Here is a 21551-nt window from a genome sequence, read left to right as displayed (position 1 = left end):
CTGTTTTATTTTTAAGGTGTGGAAAATAATACAACTCCTGCCAAAGTTGGGAAACAACAGCAAACAACATCATTCCTCAAAATTTTACTGATTGTAAATCATAGTATGATGTTGCTATAAATCTCAAAATGCCCATCTTTGTTGGTACACTATCCCATGAAATCATGTCCAGTGGCTCTTTCTTTGGTGCCATTATTAGATTCAGTCATGGACTGGAGTAGAGGTTAATTTAGCTTGGTAAACTACTTATTCAAAGTGGAACAGGATATATACACAAAGTATTGCACAGATGTTAGGCTCTCTCATAAAAACAAAATAGTTTTATTGTATAATAGATTAATTATATCTCAAATGCAACTGGGCTGATTGTGTGACCGAAGGCTACATTAAGGATAAGTGCTGCTGAAACATTCAGGTGAAAACTCAGAGACAACTGAACTATTGGTTAGGACAACCTACGCACAATTCAAAATAACCTGCTAGATCGACTCTACACTTTGTTGTTAGTGAATCCTTTGATTTCTCAACTGTCATAAAACAAACCCCTCTCACATTTCAACATCTCACATTTAAACAGTATGACAACCAAGAATGAGAAAGCATCAGATCTCTTCTACAGCAGCAAATTCCTGCTGGTGGGATCACAAATAATCCAATTAATTCCTGATTTTATCATTGAATCAAAAGCAGATTAGACAATGTTGACTCATAATCACAGTAAGTAAAATAACATTTCACCACTTATGAATAGAAAAGGCATCCTGAATGAAACTGGCAACCTTCAATCTAAAGGAAATAAAATTTTGCTTTAATGAAGGATGAGCATAGTTGAGCTCCTGCTTTTTTTAAAAAAAACCTTTACATTGATCTTGTTTCTGACAGCTACCTCAAGTGCTTTGACTCTTCCAGCTGAAACATCTTCATCTGTACAATCAACAACTACAATACCAACCTCTACATCCACCACTCCACCAACAAGTACATCAGAACCAACAAGTGCGCAGACTTCCACTCAGCCAGCAACAACAAGTGAGTCCATACCAAACTCAACAACTGTTTTCAGTTTTATATCAACAGGAACTAATAAGAGTCCGACGTTTGCCTGTAGCAGCTGTTTTATTCTGATGGTTTGGAAAATATTTCAAATTGTACAAACTTTATCATTGAAATTAAACATATTGTCCTTGTTGTTTCAGAATCACAGCTCAAAAAATATCAGTGACCAACCTTATGTCTTGAAGAGATTTTGTTATAAGTAATGACTCATTCTAGAAATAGGTGTCAAAACCTTTATTTTTTTTAGTATACAAAATCGTGTAGTCCCATCTTTAATGCCTTGAATAGATTCACTGTCGTCAGTCTATGTTCTGGCTAAGTTCATTTTGTAAGTTAGTGATTTAAAGCAAAGAATAAAGGCCATAAAACATGTGTAACCAAAGTTAAGCTCACTTCCATTCAACAGAATAGTACTATTACATAATAGATGCATTTTATGTGACATGCATAATTGTAATTTGTGTGAAATTGGGCTGCATTTAAGAGTTAGTGTATATTAATAATGCACATGAAACAAGCGGGAAAAATCTCACAGAGAATTTAAATGGTGATTAGCACCTCCTCAGAACAAAACAGAAAGTTCTGGATGGACGTAATATTTTTTTTTAGTGAAAACTTTGATGTATTAACAGTCCGAATGTACCAACTACAATTGCAGTAACTCTTTCACAGATTGACTGTTGTACATAACAAATTTTGCTCAGAATTTAAGATTGTGGGTGGCCCAGTGGCTTAATGGTTAGCACTGCTACCTCACAGTGCCAGGGACTGAGGATCGATTCCACCCTTAGGCAACTGGTTGTGTGGAGTTTGCACATTCTCTCCGTGTCTGCATGGGTTTCCTCCCACAGTTGAAAAATGTGCAGGTTAAGTTGATTGGCCATGCTAAATTGCCTATAGTGTCCAGCTGTAGCCATGGGAAATGCAGGGATAAAGGGATAGTATGGGGTTTGTGGTCTGGGTGGGATGCTCTTCGGAGGGTTGGTGTGGACTCGAGAGGCCGAATGGCCTGCTTCCACACTGTAGTGATTCGATGTCATTTCATGGGGCAGTTAAGATTCAGTTCATGTTGTAATTCAAGACCAAATATTGATTTTTATTGCACAGGTACATCAAGTGTTTTCACATCTACTCCTACTGAATCATCTTCAGTATCTGTACATTCAACAACTACAACACCAACCTCCTCATCCACAAATCCACCAACAAGTACATCAGAACCAACAGGTACGCAGACTTCCACTCCACCAATAACAAGTGAGTTCTTACCAACTGAACGACTAGCTTCATTTCTATAATGACAGGAAATAATAAGCATCAGAATTTTTACTGTAGCAGCTATTTTAACCTGATGATATGGAGTATAACTCAACTCCTGCCAAAATTATCATTGAAGGTAAAACAGATTATGTTTCATTGCCTCAAAATCTGAGCTGGAAAGCATCTTTGAAGAATGTCATACTTCAAATTAGTCCTGACTGTAAATTGTGATAGAATATTGTTAGTTATGTCATATTCTCTTTAATTTTGTTTGGTAAACTACTGACTCAAACTTGAGAAGGATGCCCACACAGAGTATTTCACGGATGTCAGACTCACTCTCAATAAAGAAAACATTTTAGTGCATAATGCATACAGTACATTTCAAATGGATGAGATCCTTTAGAATCATAGAGATGTACAGCACAGAAACAGACCCTTCCGTCCAACTTGTCCACGTCGACCAGATATAGGCTAAATTTAAGAGTAAATGCACATTGCTGCTCATGAAATGATCGGGTAAAAGCTCAGAAACAACTGAGCGACTGTTTTGCACCTTCGAGGAATAGTGCCTGTGAGATGAACATTATCTTTTGGTGTTAATTAACCCTTTCATGTCCTAACTGGCATACATAACAAATGTTTTTTCACATTTTAATATCGGGGAATTGCATGGAATAATTAAAGTTAGCAGATATTGTAATTCAAGACTAAATTTTGATTTGGTTTACACAACTAAATCAAGTGTTTCTACAAGTACTCCTGCTGAAACATTGTCAACATCTGGACAATCAGCAAGTACAATACCAGTCTTGTGATCCATAACTGCACCAACAAGTACATCGGAACAAGTACAACTGCACCAACAAGTACATCGGAACCGTCAAATATAGAGATTTCAACACCAATATTAACAAGTGAGACCACAGCAACAAACACGTTCACAGTAAACAGTTTGACAGCAACAAGAATTAGACAGCAGGGAGAAAGTGAGGACTGCAGATGCTGGAGATCAGAGTCGAGAGTGTAGTGCTGGAAAAGCACAGCCTGTCAGGCAGCGTCTGAGAAGCGGGAGAGTCTGCTGTAGTAACCAATTCCTACTGATTGTCTCAAAAATAATTGATTTCATGCCAGATTAAGTCTTCTTGACTCATAATCGTTGCCAGTAAAGTAATTCATCGGTCCCAAAGGGATTTTGATTGAACATACCAACTTTTTTTATCCACAGAAAGTGCTCTTGGTCTTAATGAAGTAAGAATATGGCTCAGCTTTTGATCTTTTAAAAAAATCCTTACATTAATTTTTTCGTTTACACAGATACCTCAAGTACTTTGACTACATCTGTTGAAGCAACTTCTTCACCTGTCCAATCATTAAGTACAAAATCCAACTTCACATTCACAACAGCACCAACAAGTACACCAGAACCAAGAAGGACACAGAGTTCCACTCAGCCAAAAACAAGTGAGTCCACATCAATGATTGCATTCAGTTCTGTGTCAGTGGGTATTAATATGCATTGGACCTTTTCTGTAACAGCTATATTAACCTGATGGTTTTTACATTCATTCAATTCATGCCAATCCTATACTGAATTGAAAATGGATTATGCTTAATTGCCTCAGAACCAAAGCTGGAAAATCAACACTGAACAACATTATTCTTCATAATTGTCCTTATTGTAAATCATGATATAAATGTGCTAAAGGCAATTACATTACATCTCAAATGCATGAGAACCTTTTCTAAGACTGGACGTTATACTTAAGGACACGTACTGCTGAAACATTGTGTTAATTACTCAAACAACTGAACAACTGACCATCACCTCCTTGGAGTGGTTCAATATATCTACATTAGCATTATTTTATGGTGTAAGTTAAGCCTTTCATGTTCTAACTATCTTTTACAGCAAAAAACCTGTCAGACTTAACTGATGAGCGTCTCCTAGGAACATTTCATTATAACCTGCTCAATTTATACATTTTTGTGTGTTAATTAATCTTTTCATGTACTAATATCATTTATAACAACCTCCTCATAAACATCATGCCATAGCTATTAAGATTCATCTCATTTATAATTCAAGAATAAATTTTGATTTAGTCATATTTGGGAATTGTTGGGGCATAGACATTCTTCAGAGAATTATGGAATCCCGACAATATGGAGCAGGCTATCAAGTCCACACCAATCCCTCCAAAGAGCATCCTACACAGTCCCATCCTTTACCTATCCTGTAACCCTGCATTTTAGTCCACCTGGTCTGCACATACCTGAACACCATGAGCAATTTAATGTGGCCAATCCACAAAACCTGCACACCTTTGGACTGTGGGAAGAAACTGGAGCACCTGGAGGAAACTTGCGCAAACATGGGAAGAATTTGCAAACTCCACACAGTCACCCAAGGTTGGAATTGTATCCAGGTCCCTGATGCTATGAGGCAGCAGTGCTAACCACTAAGCCATCGTGCATCTTCTCTGTGGCCAGAAATAAAAGACAAAACCGATAACACAGGGGCATGGATAAAGAACTTATCAGACCGAACCTTATCAGACACAGAAAAAGTGGTACTAATAAAAGGACTAAATTTCAATTACCGAGACGCTGACCAGAAGGATTTCCTAGCGGCATTAGAAACCACATTGATGGACAACAAACTCATGGAAGAAACACAACAAACGATCAGACAGACAGTTGCACCTACTCTAAGCCGAAAGAGGGAAGGAAACAAACTGAACGCACAAGAAAAGAAAGCCCTAGAAAACCTCAAAAAAGACCAAAACGTCGTTATATTACCTGCAGACAAAGGTCAGCTCACAGTCATCCTGAACAGAAGGGACTACATAGAGAAAGCCAATGCACTACTCGCAGACACCAAAACCTACCAACAGGTGGCGCTAGACCCGACCCCTCAACTAGGAAACAAAATTACATATCTCCAAAGAAAATTACACCATTCCGGACAATTAAACAAGACTGAATTCAAGAAAATGCAACTAGACGGGACCAACACCCCACGATTCTACAGACTACCAAAAATCCATAAACCCAGGAGCCCCCCCTCAGATCCATATTCTCGCTACCCGGAACACCAACTTACAGACTGGCCAAAGAACTACACACGAGACTGAAATACCTAGTAGACGAGTCACAGCACTCCATCCACTCCACCCAGGAATTCCTAAAAATCAACAAAAACACCAAAATAGAGGAAGATGAAACAATGATCTCATTCGACGTAACAGCACTGTTCACCTCCATCAACATCGACCTGGCAAAGGAAACACTTACCGTACTTTTAGAAGAGACCATCTCACACACCCCAACCACCATCAATCACATTGCCAATGAAAACGTCATGAAGCTAGTGGACCTGTGCCTCACCACCCACTTCACCTTCAACAACATAATCTACAAACAAACCAACAGCACATCCATGGGATCTCCGCTATCAGGATTCATAGCAGAAATGGTAATGCAAAGACCAGAACAAACAGCCCTACCAACCATCGAACCAAAAATCTGGGTCCGCTACGTAGATAACACCTTTGTCATCACAAAACGAAACAAGATAAAAGAGACATTTAACATCATCAACAACACCTTCACAGGCATAAAGTTCACCAAGGAGGAAGAAACCAACAACAAACTCACATTCCTGGACGTCACAGTCGAAAGAAAGGACAACGGAGAACTACAAACCTGCGTATGCAGAAAACTGACAAACACTGACCAAATACTTAACTACACCAGCAACCATCCCAACACACACAAACGAAGCTGTATCAGAACACTATTCCCAAGAGCCACCACACATGGCAGCACAGACAAACTTCGAAAAACAGAGGAGAACCACCTATACAACGTATTCAAGAAGAACGGATACTCAAAAAATACTGTGCGCAGATTCCTCAAGAACAAACCACGACAAGCAGACCAAACACAGCCAGTAAAACCTAACCATCTTACCATACATCAAAGAAGTTTCAAAAATGATAGCCAGACTACTAAGACCCCTCGGAATCTTAGTAGCACACAAACCCACCAACCCACTCAAACAAAAACTAACAAACTTAAAAGACCCGGTACAACCCATGGACAAAACCAACATCATCTACAAAATTCCATGCAAGGACTGCCACAAACACTACGTCGGGCAAACAGGAAGAAAGTTAGCCACCAGGATACAAGAACACCAGCTAGCCACAAAAAGACACGACCCTCTCTCACTCATAGCCCTACACACGGATGAAAAAAACCACCATTTCGACTTGGACAACACATCTATCCTGGGACAGGCTAAGCAAAGACATGCCAGAGAATTCCTAGAGGCCTGTCACTCCAACCACAACGCCATAAACAAACACATAGATCTAGATGCCATCTATCAACCCCTCAGAAAATGAACAGGAAATGACATCACCACAAACCCCAGGAACCCTATCCAGGAGAAAGATATAAATAGAAAGCAGGAGACAACAGCTTCGCTTCACTTGGAGATCGCCACTGATGATGTTACCAGCCAGGTAACGAAACGTCTGGATATCAAACCTACAGCTCAGCGAGCAAACCTATACCCTAGAGGCTATTCAGCCCATCAAGTCTGCGCCAACCTTCCAAAGTGCATCCTGTCCTATCCCCGTCACTTGCATTTGCCATAATCAACCCACCTCGCCTGCACATCCCTGGACACTATAGACAATTGAACATAACTAATCCACCCTAGACATAAGGGAGGAAACCAGAGCACTGGCAGACATATGCAGACATGGGGAGAAGGTGCAAATTCCACACAGTCACCCAAGCCTGGAAATAAACCCAGATCTCTGGCGCTGTGCAGCAGCAGTGCTAACCACTGAGCCACTGTGCTGCCCATTAAAGGTACACTGCAATTGATGATTTTGGAATTGTACTCCAGCAACAGTTTTCAGTGACCTGCACAGCTAAATCGCTTCGAATGGTATTGAGTTCTGCATGATAAATAAATGATCAGCCAATCACGACAATATTTATAAAGCAGAGTCATAAGGTTATTTTGATTTCCAATTACAGTGTCTATTGTGGGAAATAAATATTCATAGAGATTACTAAAACCCATATTTTCTGATCAATGGTTTTGCTTCGTACTTCTCGACTCACCATTGATCAATGTTTCTATTACTTAGCATAACTGACAGCACTTCCCACATGATAAAACACTCTCTCTCTATCTAGCCTACCCAATCCTTAAACAACTTCAAATTCTCTATTAGATCCTGTGTGAACATACTTTTGAGAGAAATGGAGACACAACTTATCAATCTTTTCCTGTTATATATACCCACGCATTCATGCACCTGTAAACCTTTCATAACATGGCAACCAGTCTGTCATGTAAAGCTCTCACCCAAATGTAGACAAGTGTTAATGTGAGTTTTACATTCCCATTCAATTCAACTTATTTCAAAGAAAGCTTCCTGCTTTTTATTATGGCATTACTAACCTTAACCCACCCTTTTGATGTGTTTGCAGTCAGGGATCCAATGTTTCTTTATCCCACCTAGCCTGACATTCTGACCTTCCCATTCTTTATGCCAAAACATACTACCTCACAGTTATTGCTGTTGAATTCATTTGGCAATTAGGTTGGTGGAGAGGTGTCCTGGACGATTGAATAGGCAACTTAAGGTTTATACAGATTCAGTGGTCTGGATGGTTGGAGAGAAATGATGGCCAGTGTGCACTCCTTATCCAAAGGTGTTCAGCCTCAGCCTGACAATGTCAGTGAGCCCCCAGATAGCCACATCCCTTTCCTGGTAGCCCATCCTGTCAAATCTACAGCCTTCTATCTTCAGCAATCTGCACCCATCCCATCTACATTTACCTGTGTCTGCCGACCCTTCCCACCCAGATCCTGACATGAAAGGTGACCATGAATAGTATGGCCACATACTGCATTTTACCCTCGCCATTAAAGCCAGGGTCTTCCTGGCAATGGATGACACTTCTTCCCACATTACACTCTTTCCAGCAATACTTTAGAGTATCCACCACCTTGCAAATCCTGCTGATCCCCTATATACTTGCCTACAGCTTTCAGCCCCTAGCCCAGATGACAGAAGTGGAAATGTTTAGTGCTGTAGCTATGGCCAGTGCCCTTGGCTGCTTCGGGACACTGCCCAAGACAACCTGACTGATGGGTATCTGCATGGCCTTCAGTGAGGACTACTTCCCTAAGAGTTGGATCCTTGGCTGCCTGATTGCTGCACATGCAGTGTGTCTGCTGCATACACTGTTGGCGCATGGTACAGGTGTGAGATTGACAGTGCACAGTGTTATACAACAAGATATGTACCCCCTATGCTGAGGGCTGCTTCACAGTGATGAAAGCTGCCTAGCTGTGTGACTGCATTAACTGGCACAACAAGAGAAGGGAGAGATGCTGTGATCAGCCAGGTGCACACAAAGTGAGCGAGTGCTATGAGAGTTAGTGAGCATCCCTGAGATACAGTCTGATCCAATCCATGAGCTGAGTTCCTGTCACTGTACATAAAGTGTTCAAGCTGCAGCTTTTTCAATGCTAATATCTGGTACACACTGCAGTGCAAGGATGCACTTCCAGAGTGCGTCACCAGTGCACCATACAAGTGCTAAGATGCTTGTGATAGGGTGGCTCATTCTGTATGCACTCAGAGGACCAATGTACTTGACTGAAGTCCATGGTTCAAACCCTAAAATGTTGTTTCCTAGTATCCAACATGGAAGTTGTTTGGAGCAAGCAACAAGCTGAATTTACTAGATACACACCTTGGTTTCCTTGTTAACCTTTCCCAATGTCTAGATAGTGTCATGAGCTTGTTCAGGTGGGAGTTGGAATATTCATCAGGCAAGTTGTGGCATTACCAAGACAACATGAATTGGCATTCTGCCACTGTCTGGCTACAATCGCACCATACCACTTGGGAAAAGTCCAAAACATGGAGTGAGACAATATCCACATTGAAATAGACCTTGCTCTTTTTTTTTACCGGATACTGCCACACACCATAGTTCACGATGGTCAGACACCTATAGGACTCTGCCCATTGTTTAATTCAATTCCAATGAAGTATCACTTTTATCTTCCTGTTTAGTTTCCTGCTGAACTAATGAGATAGCAAGCATTTCTTTTTTGGCTTTTTTCCAACTTCACCAGATGTGATTCCTTCCATTGCTAAATCTCAGTGAAACAAGAAATATGGATTAATTGATTCTTTTCATTGAATATTAAGAGGAATTCAAATTCTTTTCTAACTCTTTTCCATGAGTTGTTATAAAAATAACTAAAGACTTCACAAACTAAACTGCCCATCTGTTGGTATGGAAATGTTCTTCTGAACAGACGTCCGAACCTGCCCTCTGACCTTTTGTCTTTCTGTAATTGTAGAAGTTCCACTTTGTGAACATTCAGCAACTGATGGAGTCACCTTATTTAAGTCGCATGCTTTGTTGGCAATAACGTTTGAATCACTGCTTTTAAAATCGACTTTCTGATCTTTCAAAAAAAAGCACTTCCATAGAACCGATACCATGGCCTGAACTTTATATTTTTGGCAAAGTTCCAGTTAAGATGAGTTTTTTTGAAGGCTATATTTATGAGGCCTAGTGGATTTTATTGCCACATCTTACAAACTTGTAAATCGTGGGTAGGTTTTGGCGTTTTAGGAGGTGAGTTTTCACCACAGATTCTCCAGCCTCTGATATGCTCTTGTAATAACAGTTTGAAACTTCTGGACATTTGTGAACAGGACTTGATAATTTGGACATTTGCAATGTGTTTATTATGCATTTTTTACTCATTCTTCAACAGAGTTAACTGTCCTAAAAGGCACCTGCCCCTCCCGTCACCCTTGCCTATGATCTGTGACATTCAGCTCCAAAGTATATTGAATACAAAAGGATCCTTCTCTTCAAGGTCCAGTGTGCTCAAGCTCCAAGCTTCAAATCCACAGGGGAACCTCAGCTGCCAAAGGATAGCCTGACTATCCAAAAGCAATGCACTGAGAATGGACCTGTCCTTACCTGGTCGAATCAGTCCACTCCGGGTTCCAGACTCCAGGGACTCCAATGGCACACTTCTGTGAAGGTGGTTAGTAATTTAAAGGACCAGCTGCATGTGGAAGCTGTGCACACACGAACCATGGACCAGCCCCTGTGAAAATGAGAGAGGGCATGCTCATGGAGGGGACTTGTGAGTCCCTGACAAATTCCAGCGTTGTTGCCAATGATAAGGATGCTCTCCATCCTGAAAAAAATTGAGACTGGAGTTATCACAACCACAAAAGAAACTCATTCAAAGAGATGTACGGGGCAACTTTTTCACACAGAGGGTGGTACGTGTATGGAATGAGCTGCCAGAGGAAGTGGTGGAGGCTGATACAATTGCAACATTTAAAAGGCATCTGGATGGGTATATGAATAGGGTTTGGAGGGATATGGGCCGGGTGCCGGTAGGTGGGACTAGATTGGGTTGGGATATCTGGTCGGCATGGACGGGTTGGACTGAAGGATCTGTTTCCATGCTGTACATCTCTATGACTCTATGTCCATTTTCTGTTTTTATTACAGGATTTTAATTTTTTTTTGCTTTTTGCTGTTATTTATACAAAGATAACCAGACGTACATTCACCATTTAAGGAACCTGATGACCATTATGTTTTGTACAGCGTTGTAATACCTTGCCTTATATCTACCTCTTAGTTAGAGAACTGAAATACTTGAGAAACATCCCGTCAAAAGTTTTCAACAATCATTAATCACTTTTCCACTTTATTTGCAGCACAACGCAAAGTAATCCTAAGGTTTACTGTCACAAGTGAGGACGTGAATTTAGCTGATCAACAAATAAGAGAGAAAGTTCTTCAAAATCTTCAATTCCTCGCCCAGAAAATAATAGGTACGTTGTAGAAAGTACCCATGAAAGTACCCATGTATTTCTGTACTGTAAACAAACTCCTCTATAACTGAATGATTGAGTGCCTTATAAATATATATTTTACTTCCTTGTTTTGGGAATGGCTTTCTGCCTAAATTCCTGGGGAGAGCTGAGATTAATCAGAACATTCAAGGACAATACAGAGAAGAGTAAGTTATAAGGTGTGCCTTTTTTACTTTATATACAATCAAAGCAAGTATTGCAGAAACATAGGAACAGCACAGAAGGATTTCCTGAAACATACTGTATATCTGACAGGGGAATGGGTAACACTGGGTGAGCTTGCAGCCATGAATGTCGATACCTACCTCTTCCCCACCATTGATGGGGGTGGGGAAGGGGGTGTGGGGGGATGGGGATGGGCATCCTGCTTATCATTGCACCAATTGAGGTTCTCAAGTTAGTTAATTCGTGGTCAGTTAAGGGCTTTCGCCTTCAGAGGCTGGTATTTTACCACTGGCAGCATGTGCCCAGGCCTCAGAGTACCCAGTGGCCTTTTATTGACCCAGAAAGTTGAGCTGCCAGCTGCTCGTGCACCTTAAACAGAGGCCCACTCCCCCCAAGTTGCTATCTCAATACATATTTGCCATTCCCGACATGAAGGGAACTGGCTCCCCACTCTATTTGCTGGAACCCACTGGACTGATTCTGGCAAGTCTCCCAGTGTCCACCACCAAGGTTCCTTAGCCTTGGGGACTGCATGTAGTACCTGTAGTGATCACTGTGCCCAATCGCACTACTAGGACGAGAGAACTGCAGCTGCTTGTAATGCATCCTAAGAGTCAAACCTCCTCCAGATGAGGGCAGGGGTTTTGCTGCAAGCCTTCTGACAGAATGATGGCTATTAAATCAGGTCAGGGCAGTCTGGCCAAGCAAAGCGGGGGGCACTGCCCAGATTTTTCAGCTGGAGGTGCATTGTCACTGATTGCACCCAGCCCTATGTCTGAACCTGAAGAACATTGGCATCTTCATTATAAAGGAATGTTTCGGTTTTGGATAGTTTAATATACTATTTTGATACTAACAGAAGTCTGCAAAACACAGGTGGTGAAACGAATATGATTGACAAATTTTATCAGGGCCCCACCCCTTCCAAACCACATATGATTTCACTCTCCCCCTCCTGTGTCATTCTCATCACAACTCATTCCAACTCTCCTCCTTATCATGCCATTCTCACCCATGCAATTCCATTCCTGTCATCACCCATACCATACCATACAATTCCATCTCTGTCATCACCCATACCATACCATACAATTCCATCCCTGTCATCACCCATACTATACAATACAATTCCATCTCTGTCATCACCTATACCATACCATGCAATTCCATTCCTGTCATCACCTATACCATACCATACAATTCCATCTCTGTCATCACCCATAGCATACCATACAATTCCATCCCTGTAATCACCCATACCATACCATACAATTCCATCCCTGTCATCACCCATACTATACAATACAATTCCATCTCTGTCATCACCTATACCATACCATACAATTCCATCTCTGTCATCATCTATACCATATCATGCAATTCCATTCCTGTCATCACCCATACCATACCATACCATGCAATTCCATCACTGTCATCACCCATACCATACCATACACTTCCATCCCTGTCATCACCCATACCATACCATACAATTCCATCCCTGTCATCACCTATACCATACCATGCAATTCCATCCCTGTCATCACCTATACCATACCATGCAATTCCATCCCTGTCATCACGTATACCATACCATGCAATTCCATCCCTGTCATCACCTATACCATACCATGCAATTCCATCCCTGTCATCACCTATACCATACCATGCAATTCCATCCCTGTCATCACGTATACCATACCATGCAATTCCATCCCTGTCATCACCTATACCATACCATGCAATTCCATCCCTGTCATCACCTATACCATACCATGCAATTCCATCCCTGTCATCACCTATACCATACCATGCAATTCCATCCCTGTCATCACCTATACCATACCATGCAATTCCATCCCTGTCATCACCTATACCATACCATGCAATTCCATCCCTGTCATCACCTATACCATACCATGCAATTCCATCCCTGTCATCACCTATACCATACCATGCAATTCCATCCCTGTCATCACCTATACCATACCATGCAATTCCATCCCTGTCATCACCCATACCATACCATGCAATTCCATCCCTGTCATCACCTATACCATACCATGCAATTCCATCCCTGTCATCACCTATACCATACCATGCAATTCCATCCCTGTCATCACCTATACCATACCATACAATTCCATCCCTGTAATCACCCCTACCATACCATGCAATTCCATCACTGTCATCACCCATACCATACCATACCATGCAATTCCATCCCTGTCATCACCCATACCATACCATACAATTCCATCCCTGTCATCACCTATACCATACCATGCAATTTCATTCCTGTCATCACCCATACCATACCATGCAATTCCATCACTGTCATCACCCATACCATACCATACAATTCCATCCCTGTCATCACCCTGGCAGCACGGTGGCACAGTGGTTAGCACTGCTGTTTCACAGCGCCAGAGACCCGGGTTCAATTCCCGCCTCAGGCGACTGACTGTGTGGAGTTTGCACGTTCTCCCCGTGTCTGCGTGGGTTTCCTCCGGGTGCTCTGGTTTCCTCCCACAGTCCAAAGATGTGCAGGTCAAGTGAATTGGCCATGCTAAATTGCCCGTAGTGTTCGGTAATGGGGTAAATGTAGGGGTATGGGTGGTTTGCGCTTCGGCGGGTCGGTGTGGACTTGTTGGGTCGAAGGGCCTGTTTCCACACTGTAATGTAATCTAATCTAATCTAATCACCCATGCTATACCATTCCTGCTCATGTCCATTCCACTTAACCATATTTTCATATTGGCCCTCAGCCTGTGGTCAAATTAGTGTACCTAACCAATTCCATCATTCCAACCTTCTGTCTCATGCTGACCAGCAGCACTTACTGACAGGCATTTCAAAGTTATCTAATTTAAATTCAATATGATTTATTATGCCTAAACTAAATACAAGGCATTGCTGATCTAGAAAATACAACAGGACCTCACCTTCATGCCTTCACTGAGATGAGGATGTGGGATACCTTTCCAGTTCAGGCCTGCTGCAATCCTAACTGTTGGTTGTAACCAGCGCACAGCCAGATTTCTCTGTTACCCTCCATAAACTCTCCTGGCTGCCTTTTTCAAAGATGTTTTTGTGATCTGCACACAGAGTCATAGAGTCATAGAGATGTACAGCATGTAAACAGACCCTTTGGTCCAAATTGTCCATGCCAACCAGATATCCCAACCCAACCTAGTCCCACCTGTCAGCACCTGACCCATACCCCTTCAAACCCTTCCTATCCATATACTCATCCAGATGCCTTTTAAATGTTACAATTTACTAACCTCCACCACTTCATCTGGCAGCTCATTTCACACACGCACCACCCTCTGTGTGAAAAAGTTGCCCCTTAGGTCTCTTTTATATCTTTCCCCTCTCACCCTAAATTTATGCCCTCTAATTCTGGACTCCCAGACCCCAGGGATAAGACTTTGTCCATTTACCCTATCCATTCCCCTCATGATTTTGTAAACCTCTATAAGGTTACCCCTCAGCCTCCGATGCTTCAGGGAAAACAGCCCTATCCTATTCAACCTCTCCAGATAACTCAAATCCTCCAACCTTGGCAACAGCCTTGTAAATCTTTTCTGAACTCTTTCAAGTTTCACAACATCCTTCTGATTGGAAGGAGACCAGAATTGCACGCAATATTCCAAAAGTGGCCTAACCAATGTCCTGTAAAGCCGCAACATGACCTCCCAACTCCTGTACTCAATACTCTGACCAATAAAGGAAAGCATACCAAATGCCTTCTTCATTGTCCTATTGAACTGTGATGCTACGTTTAAGGAGCTATGAACCTGTACTCAGTGTATAAGTCCTGCTAAGATTTGCTTTCCCAAAATGCAGCACCTCACATTTATTGAAATTAAACTGCATCTGCCTCTTCTCAGCCCATTGGCCCATCTGATCAAGATCCTGTTGTAATCTGAGGTAACCTTCGTCGTTGTCCACTACACCTCCAATTTTGGTGTCATCTTCAAGCTTACTAACTGTACCTCTTATGCTCACCTCCAAATCATTTATATAAATGATGAAAATTAGTGGACCCAGCACCGATCCTTGTGGGACTCCACTGGTCAGCGGCCTCCAGTCTGAAAAACAACCCTCCACCACCACCCTCTGTCTTCTACCTTTGAGCCAGTTCTGTATCCAAATAGCGGGTTCTCTCTGTATTCCATGAGATCTAACCTTGCTAACCAATCTCCCATGGGCAACCTTGTTGAACATCTTGTCTACCATACAGATCTTGTCTACCACTCTGCTCTTTGTACTTCTTCAAAAAACTCAATCAACTCAACATGATTTCCCATGCACAAAGCCATATTGACTATCCCAAATCAGTCCTTGCCTTTCAAAAAATAAAAACATCCTGTCCCTCAGGATTTCCTTCAACAACTTGTCTACCACCGAAGTCAGGCTCACTGGTCTATTGTTCCCTGGCTGGTCCTGACCATCTATCTTAAATAGTGGCACCACATTAGTCAATCTCAAGTCTTTCGGCACCTCACCTGTGACCATCAATGATAAAATATCTCAGCAAGAGACCCAGCAATCACTTCTCTAATTTCCCACAGACTTCAAGGTACACCTGATCAAGTCTTGGGGATTTATGAGATGCCAGACATCCAGCACTTCCTCTTCTGTAATATGGACATTATTAAAGATGCCACCATTTGTTGCCTACATTTTATATCTTCCATGTCCTTTTCCACAATAAATACTGATACAAAATACTCATTTAGTATCTTGCCCATCTCCTGTGGCTCCACACAAAGGCCACCTTGCTGATCTTTAAGGGACCCTATTCTCTCCCCAGTTACCTTTTCGTCCTTAATGTATTTGTAAAAACTCTTTGGATTCTCCCAACTCTATTTTCCAAAGCTATCTCATATCCCTTTTCTCCCTTCTGGTTTTCCCTCTTCAATATACTCCTACTGCCTTTATGCTCTTCGAAAGATGCACTCCATCCATCCTGTCTATACCTGACATACACTTGCTTCTTTTTCTTGACCAAACCCTCAATTTCTTTAGTCATCCAGCATTCCCTACACCTACCAGCCTTTCCTTTCACCCTGACAGGAATATACTTTCTCTGGACTCTCATTACCTCGTTTCTGAAGGCTTCCCATTTTCCAGCCATCCCTTTACCTGCCATCATCTGTCCCCAATCAATTTTTGAAAGTTCTTGCTTCATACCATCGAAATGGGCCTTTCTCCAATTTGGAACTTCAACTTTCAGATCTATCCTTTTCCATCACTATTTTAAAACTAATAGAATTATTGACACTTTTTCTCCAAAATTCCAAAACAATGCAACAGCATATAAAACAGTAATTGCTGCTACTGGAATTCGAGGAAATCACCTCCGAAACCTAAAATAGCTCAAAAAAGAAGCAGCCTGCTGCAGCCAGAAATTTCTCCCGTTCTCCATCTTGGAAATATGCCTCATGTTGGCCTGTTTTCTGAATTAACCAAGTGTCTTGCACATGTCTGAGTTTGTACTAAAAGGTTCTGCGACTGTTGCAACATCCTTTTTGGTTAGAAGGTGATTCCCTGTTATTGAGATTAACCATATAGTGGTGGTATTTTTCTATGAGTTTTTTTTCTGGTCTACCTCGTTGTTTTCTTCAAGTCAAGGTTGGTGCTAACAAGAGGTGGGGTCAGGGGCCTGTGAAACAATGAAGTAATGCTCCTCCCCTGAAGTCACCAGTGCAGTGAGTGTTCACTTTTGCTGCACACAGGCAATTCTCGAGTTTCTCTGAGGTGGATTCCATTATGACTGTCAGTTCAGGCCTTGAGACGTAGCAATGCTTCTGGACCTTCACACTCAGGGCAACCAGGGATGGATTATGTTGTTATCTGTGAACCAATAAAATGGTGATTATTCCAGCAGTCAGCACAACATTCTGCCTATCCCTGTGCCTCATGGAGACATAGTCAACTAGATGCCAATGCGCCAAACAGGTGGACATATTGCTATGACGAGAGAGGTGAAAAACTGTCTTGGTCATTAAGAACTCATGCACAGAACACACCTTCAATGTTTAGAGTTGCTTACCTTATTTTTTTTCTTTCTGTTGACCCCTTCCCATACCCAATGATCTGCATCACCTTTTGTCTTGAAGTCACCAACATGACATAAATATTGTCTGGGTGTTTGACAGTGAGGAGGAAGGTGTTAGGTTCAAGGAGGATATCATTGGATTGGCCAGATGGGCAGATCATTGGTGGATGGAATTGAACTCTGATAATTGAGAAATTTGAAGAAGGAACAAGGGAGTACTCAAAGAATAACAAGACACTAAGAAGCTGACTGGAACTGAGAAAGTATGGGGTGCATGTCGACAGATCCTTGAAGGTGACGGGGCAGGTTAATAGGGCAGTTAAGAAGGTGTACAGATGCTCCCCTTTGTCAGTCATCGCATAAATTTAAAAAGCAGTGAGGTCATATTGGTGCTGTACAGACATTGCTTAGGCCCCAGCTGGAATACTGTGGGTAGTTCTGGTCACCACACAACCGGAAGGATATCATTCCATTGGAAGGGCTGCAGAGGAGATTGACCAGGATGTTGCTGAGGTGGAACATTTCAATTATGAACAAAGGCTGGTTAAGCTCAGGTTGGAGAAAATTATGAGGGACATAGAACAATACAGCTCAGAACAGGCCCTTCGTGCCTCGATGGAAAGGGTGAGTAGAGACAGGGTGGGTGGCACGGTGGCGCAGTGGTTAGCACTGCTGCCTCACAGCGCCAGAGACCCGGGTTCAATTTCCGACTCAGGCGACTGACTGTGTGGAGTTTGCATGTTCTCCCCGTGTCTGCGTGTGTTTCCTCCGGGTGCTCCGGTTTCCTCCCACAGTCCAAAGATGTGCAGGTCAGGTGAATTGGCCATGCTAAATTGCCCCGTAGTGTTAGGTAAGAGATAAATGTAGGGGTATGGGTGGGTTGCACTTCGGCGGGGCGGTGTGGACTTGTTGGGCCGAAGGGCCTGTTTCCACACTGTATGTAATCTAATCTAAAGCAGCTGTTCCCCCTTGTCAAAGTGGCATAATTTAAAAGTGAAAGACAGGAGGTTTATAGGTGACTTGAGGGAAATCTTTTTCACCACAGGATGGTGCGGGTCTGGAATTCACTGGAACGGCAGGAAACCTCACTAATTTTAAAAGAGTACTCGGATGAGCACTTGAAGTGTGGTAACATTTAAGGCTTATTGCAGGAAAATGGGACTCGTGTAGGTGGGTCAAAACCCTCTTTTGTACTGTATGATTCTATAATTAACTTGTCTGACTAGAAAAAAACTTAGTATGATGCTTAAAGTATGTAATTAACCAATTATCAACCCATTACTGCAGAGGACACTGCCTAACAAATGATCACACCAATCATTCAGAAAAGTGTGGATTGGCAAAATCAATTAATTATTATTATGGATGGGATTCCTTCTCTGTAAATCTTCACCACCTGAACTATTCATATTATTATTGCATATACAATTAATATGCAATTATACAGCTTGTTTTTTTGTGTTGATCAATATCAATTGAAATTTTGATGTACCTTGTATGAAATGACATTTCTATTTGTTAGGTTTATGTGGTACTAATGGTATTATATTGAATTTATTTTCAGTTGAAGGAATGACAAGAGGTCAGTGAATTCTACAATTTATGCTGTACTACATTTCACGTTGCAACCTGAGTAGCAGTATGTGATCTCAAGTGGGACAAGAATGTTTCATTATTGTACCATTTAATTTAAGTTTTACATTTGACTCCTCTATGATCTCTACTATCTTTGCTCTAATTAAATTATATGTTGATTATTAATATAAATGGGAATTTCATTAAATCACATTAATTAATATTTCCGTGGTTAGATACATGAAACAGTTTAAAGCAGACAAATCATTAACTAAACGTAATGCTGGAATATTGAAAAAGGTATTCCAGTTTTCTACAGTTAGTCAGAAAGACCTGGAGAATTTTTTCAAATTATTCCCTGATGTAAAACTGCTATTATAGATTGGTCACATATTTATTTTCAATGACCTGGAAACCAATTTGATTGAATGACAGAAATTTAAATTTAGTGGAATTTAAATTCCCTTTTCTAGAATCTTCTGTAGTAGATACTTTGTTTTGTATACTACATGCGTTTCCCTCAGTCCTGTTTTGACTGACCCTTTCTTTGCTTTAAGATTTCTGATCATTTCCATGTACTCTGTCTACTATTTAATCACAGAATCCCTTACAGTGCAGATTGATGCCATTTGGCCCATCGAATCTGCACCAATCCTCCATCCAGACCCTCCTCCCTACTCTATCCCTACAATCCCACGCTTAATCCAGAGACTCGGGTCATATATTCTGGGGAGCTGCATTCAAATTTGCCATGGTAGATGATGGAATTTGAATTCAATAAAAAAAACTGGAATTAAACATGATGATCATGAATCTGTGGTCAATTGTCAGAAAAACCATCAGATTCACTCATGCCCTTTATGGAAGGAAACTGCCGTCTTGCAAACCAAAGACAATGTCTTCAGTGCTTCCAACAATTAATTGGGGAAAGGTTCTACCCCTTACGTCTGAATGTTGGGCAACTGGCCTGACCCAGGTGGAGGTGGAGGTGGAGGTGGGAGTGGTCAAAAGAGGTGCTAATGAGTTAAAGCTGAGTGTCTTTAGCAATTATGTGGAAACTGACATTGTGTTTTTGGATGGTATTATTGAAATGATAGCAAGAAATTAAGAATTAGGAGAAAGCCCAAGCAGAGAACATCTGTTAACACGGGAGCCAATTGGAAAGTTGAATGGTTACCGATTTTGGAATGGGATCAAGAGCAGGGTGTATGCTTTTTGAAGAATTTAGCAAGGGCACCTGGAAGATAGGGCAGAAATCAGTGGAGAGCTTTCGAGAAAGTTTGACTTGGTGAGCTGAGGTGGTGAAAGTAATGGCAGAGGCAGCTGGCCCCAACATCAGTAACAGAAAATTCTGTGATCAATTCAAACTCGCTCTTTGCAATAATTAGCAAGTGAATGTTATCTCCATGTTTAAACTCAAGGTCGAAGCACATATTTCCGATTGTGCAGGTCACATAAATATCTTTTTTTATACATTGTAACATCCATTCATAAAACAATTAATATTAATGATTGTAGTCTATTTGTTGACCTGAATTTTCTGAATTCACACTTGCATAGTCGATGTATATTGGCAATTTCCTTGTCCATTCCTTAAATCTCATTATGTATTTCAACATACACATCTGTGAACACTATCATAAAATTATCCACATTACATTTGTATGATTAATTATTCTGAAATCTGAAAATAAATAGACAATTGGTGGGCAACCAGCATGTTGTTATGTAAGTGACCTTGGATTCACCATGCTCATGAACTCTTGGAGATGATTGCAGCAGACCTATTTGAAACAGGCCCTCCAGGAGCAGATGGTGACCGTACTGAGCAAGGGAGCTGAGCAGTTCTCCAGGATCTCCATCAGCAGGTGGCGACAGTGGGGGAGGGCAGCTGCAGCAATCGAACAAACTCTCGCTGGAAGAAAAGAATGTCTTTGGTGTGGAAAGGGTTAAGGAAAAGCAGGAACAGACAGATCATGGAATTTCTCAGCCCAATGTAACTCATACAGTCATTCTATGTACATAGTGTAAATAATTCCTTCTTTATACTTAATTTACTGTCCTGTTTGTAATGACCTAATGCTGGTGAAATAAAAATTCCTGGCTTCATGATCTTTGGACCATCTGTGTATTAATTCTCACGTGACACTTAAAATTAGTGATTGTTCAAAATGTTTCTTGTGAAGTCGGACGAATGGAAAACAAAGCAGTGGTAAGTTGGCAGTGGAGTGGAGGTATTGGGTAATATTCCAGAATAGACTCATAGAGATGTACAGCATGAAAACAGACCCTTCGGTCCAACCCGTCCATGCCGACCAGATATCCCAACCCAATCTAGTCCCACCTGCCAGCACCCGACCCATACCTACAAACCTTTCTAATTCATATACCCATGCAAATGCCTTTTAATTTCTGTAATTTTACCAGCCTCCACCACTTCCTCTGGCAGCTCATTCCATACC

The 21551-nt window shown here is 41.5% G+C and overlaps 1 protein-coding gene across 1 annotated transcript in view; it reads left to right on the top strand.

Annotated features, from left to right (window-relative positions):
• LOC122556036 (uncharacterized) overlaps positions 1–21195 on the top strand; it is a 157486-nt gene extending 136291 nt beyond the window's left edge. The window contains exons 67-70 of the mRNA XM_087993954.1: positions 2284–2313; positions 3634–3780; positions 11121–11237; positions 19079–21195. Of these exons, the coding sequence (XP_087850080.1) occupies positions 2284–2313; positions 3634–3780; positions 11121–11237; positions 19079–19104 (320 nt within the window). The 3' untranslated portion in view covers positions 19105–21195. The remainder of the gene's footprint in view (positions 1–2283; positions 2314–3633; positions 3781–11120; positions 11238–19078) is intronic.
• The last annotated feature ends 356 nt before the right edge of the window (positions 21196–21551 follow it).

This window comes from Chiloscyllium plagiosum, unplaced genomic scaffold (genome assembly GCF_037043375.1).
Source record: "Chiloscyllium plagiosum isolate Xiang-an unplaced genomic scaffold, Cpla_swu_hap1 HiC_scaffold_13, whole genome shotgun sequence".
NCBI lineage: Eukaryota > Metazoa > Chordata > Chondrichthyes > Orectolobiformes > Hemiscylliidae > Chiloscyllium > Chiloscyllium plagiosum.
Note: the sequence above shows the minus strand (reverse complement) of the source record. Positions and strands in the feature narration are given on the sequence as shown.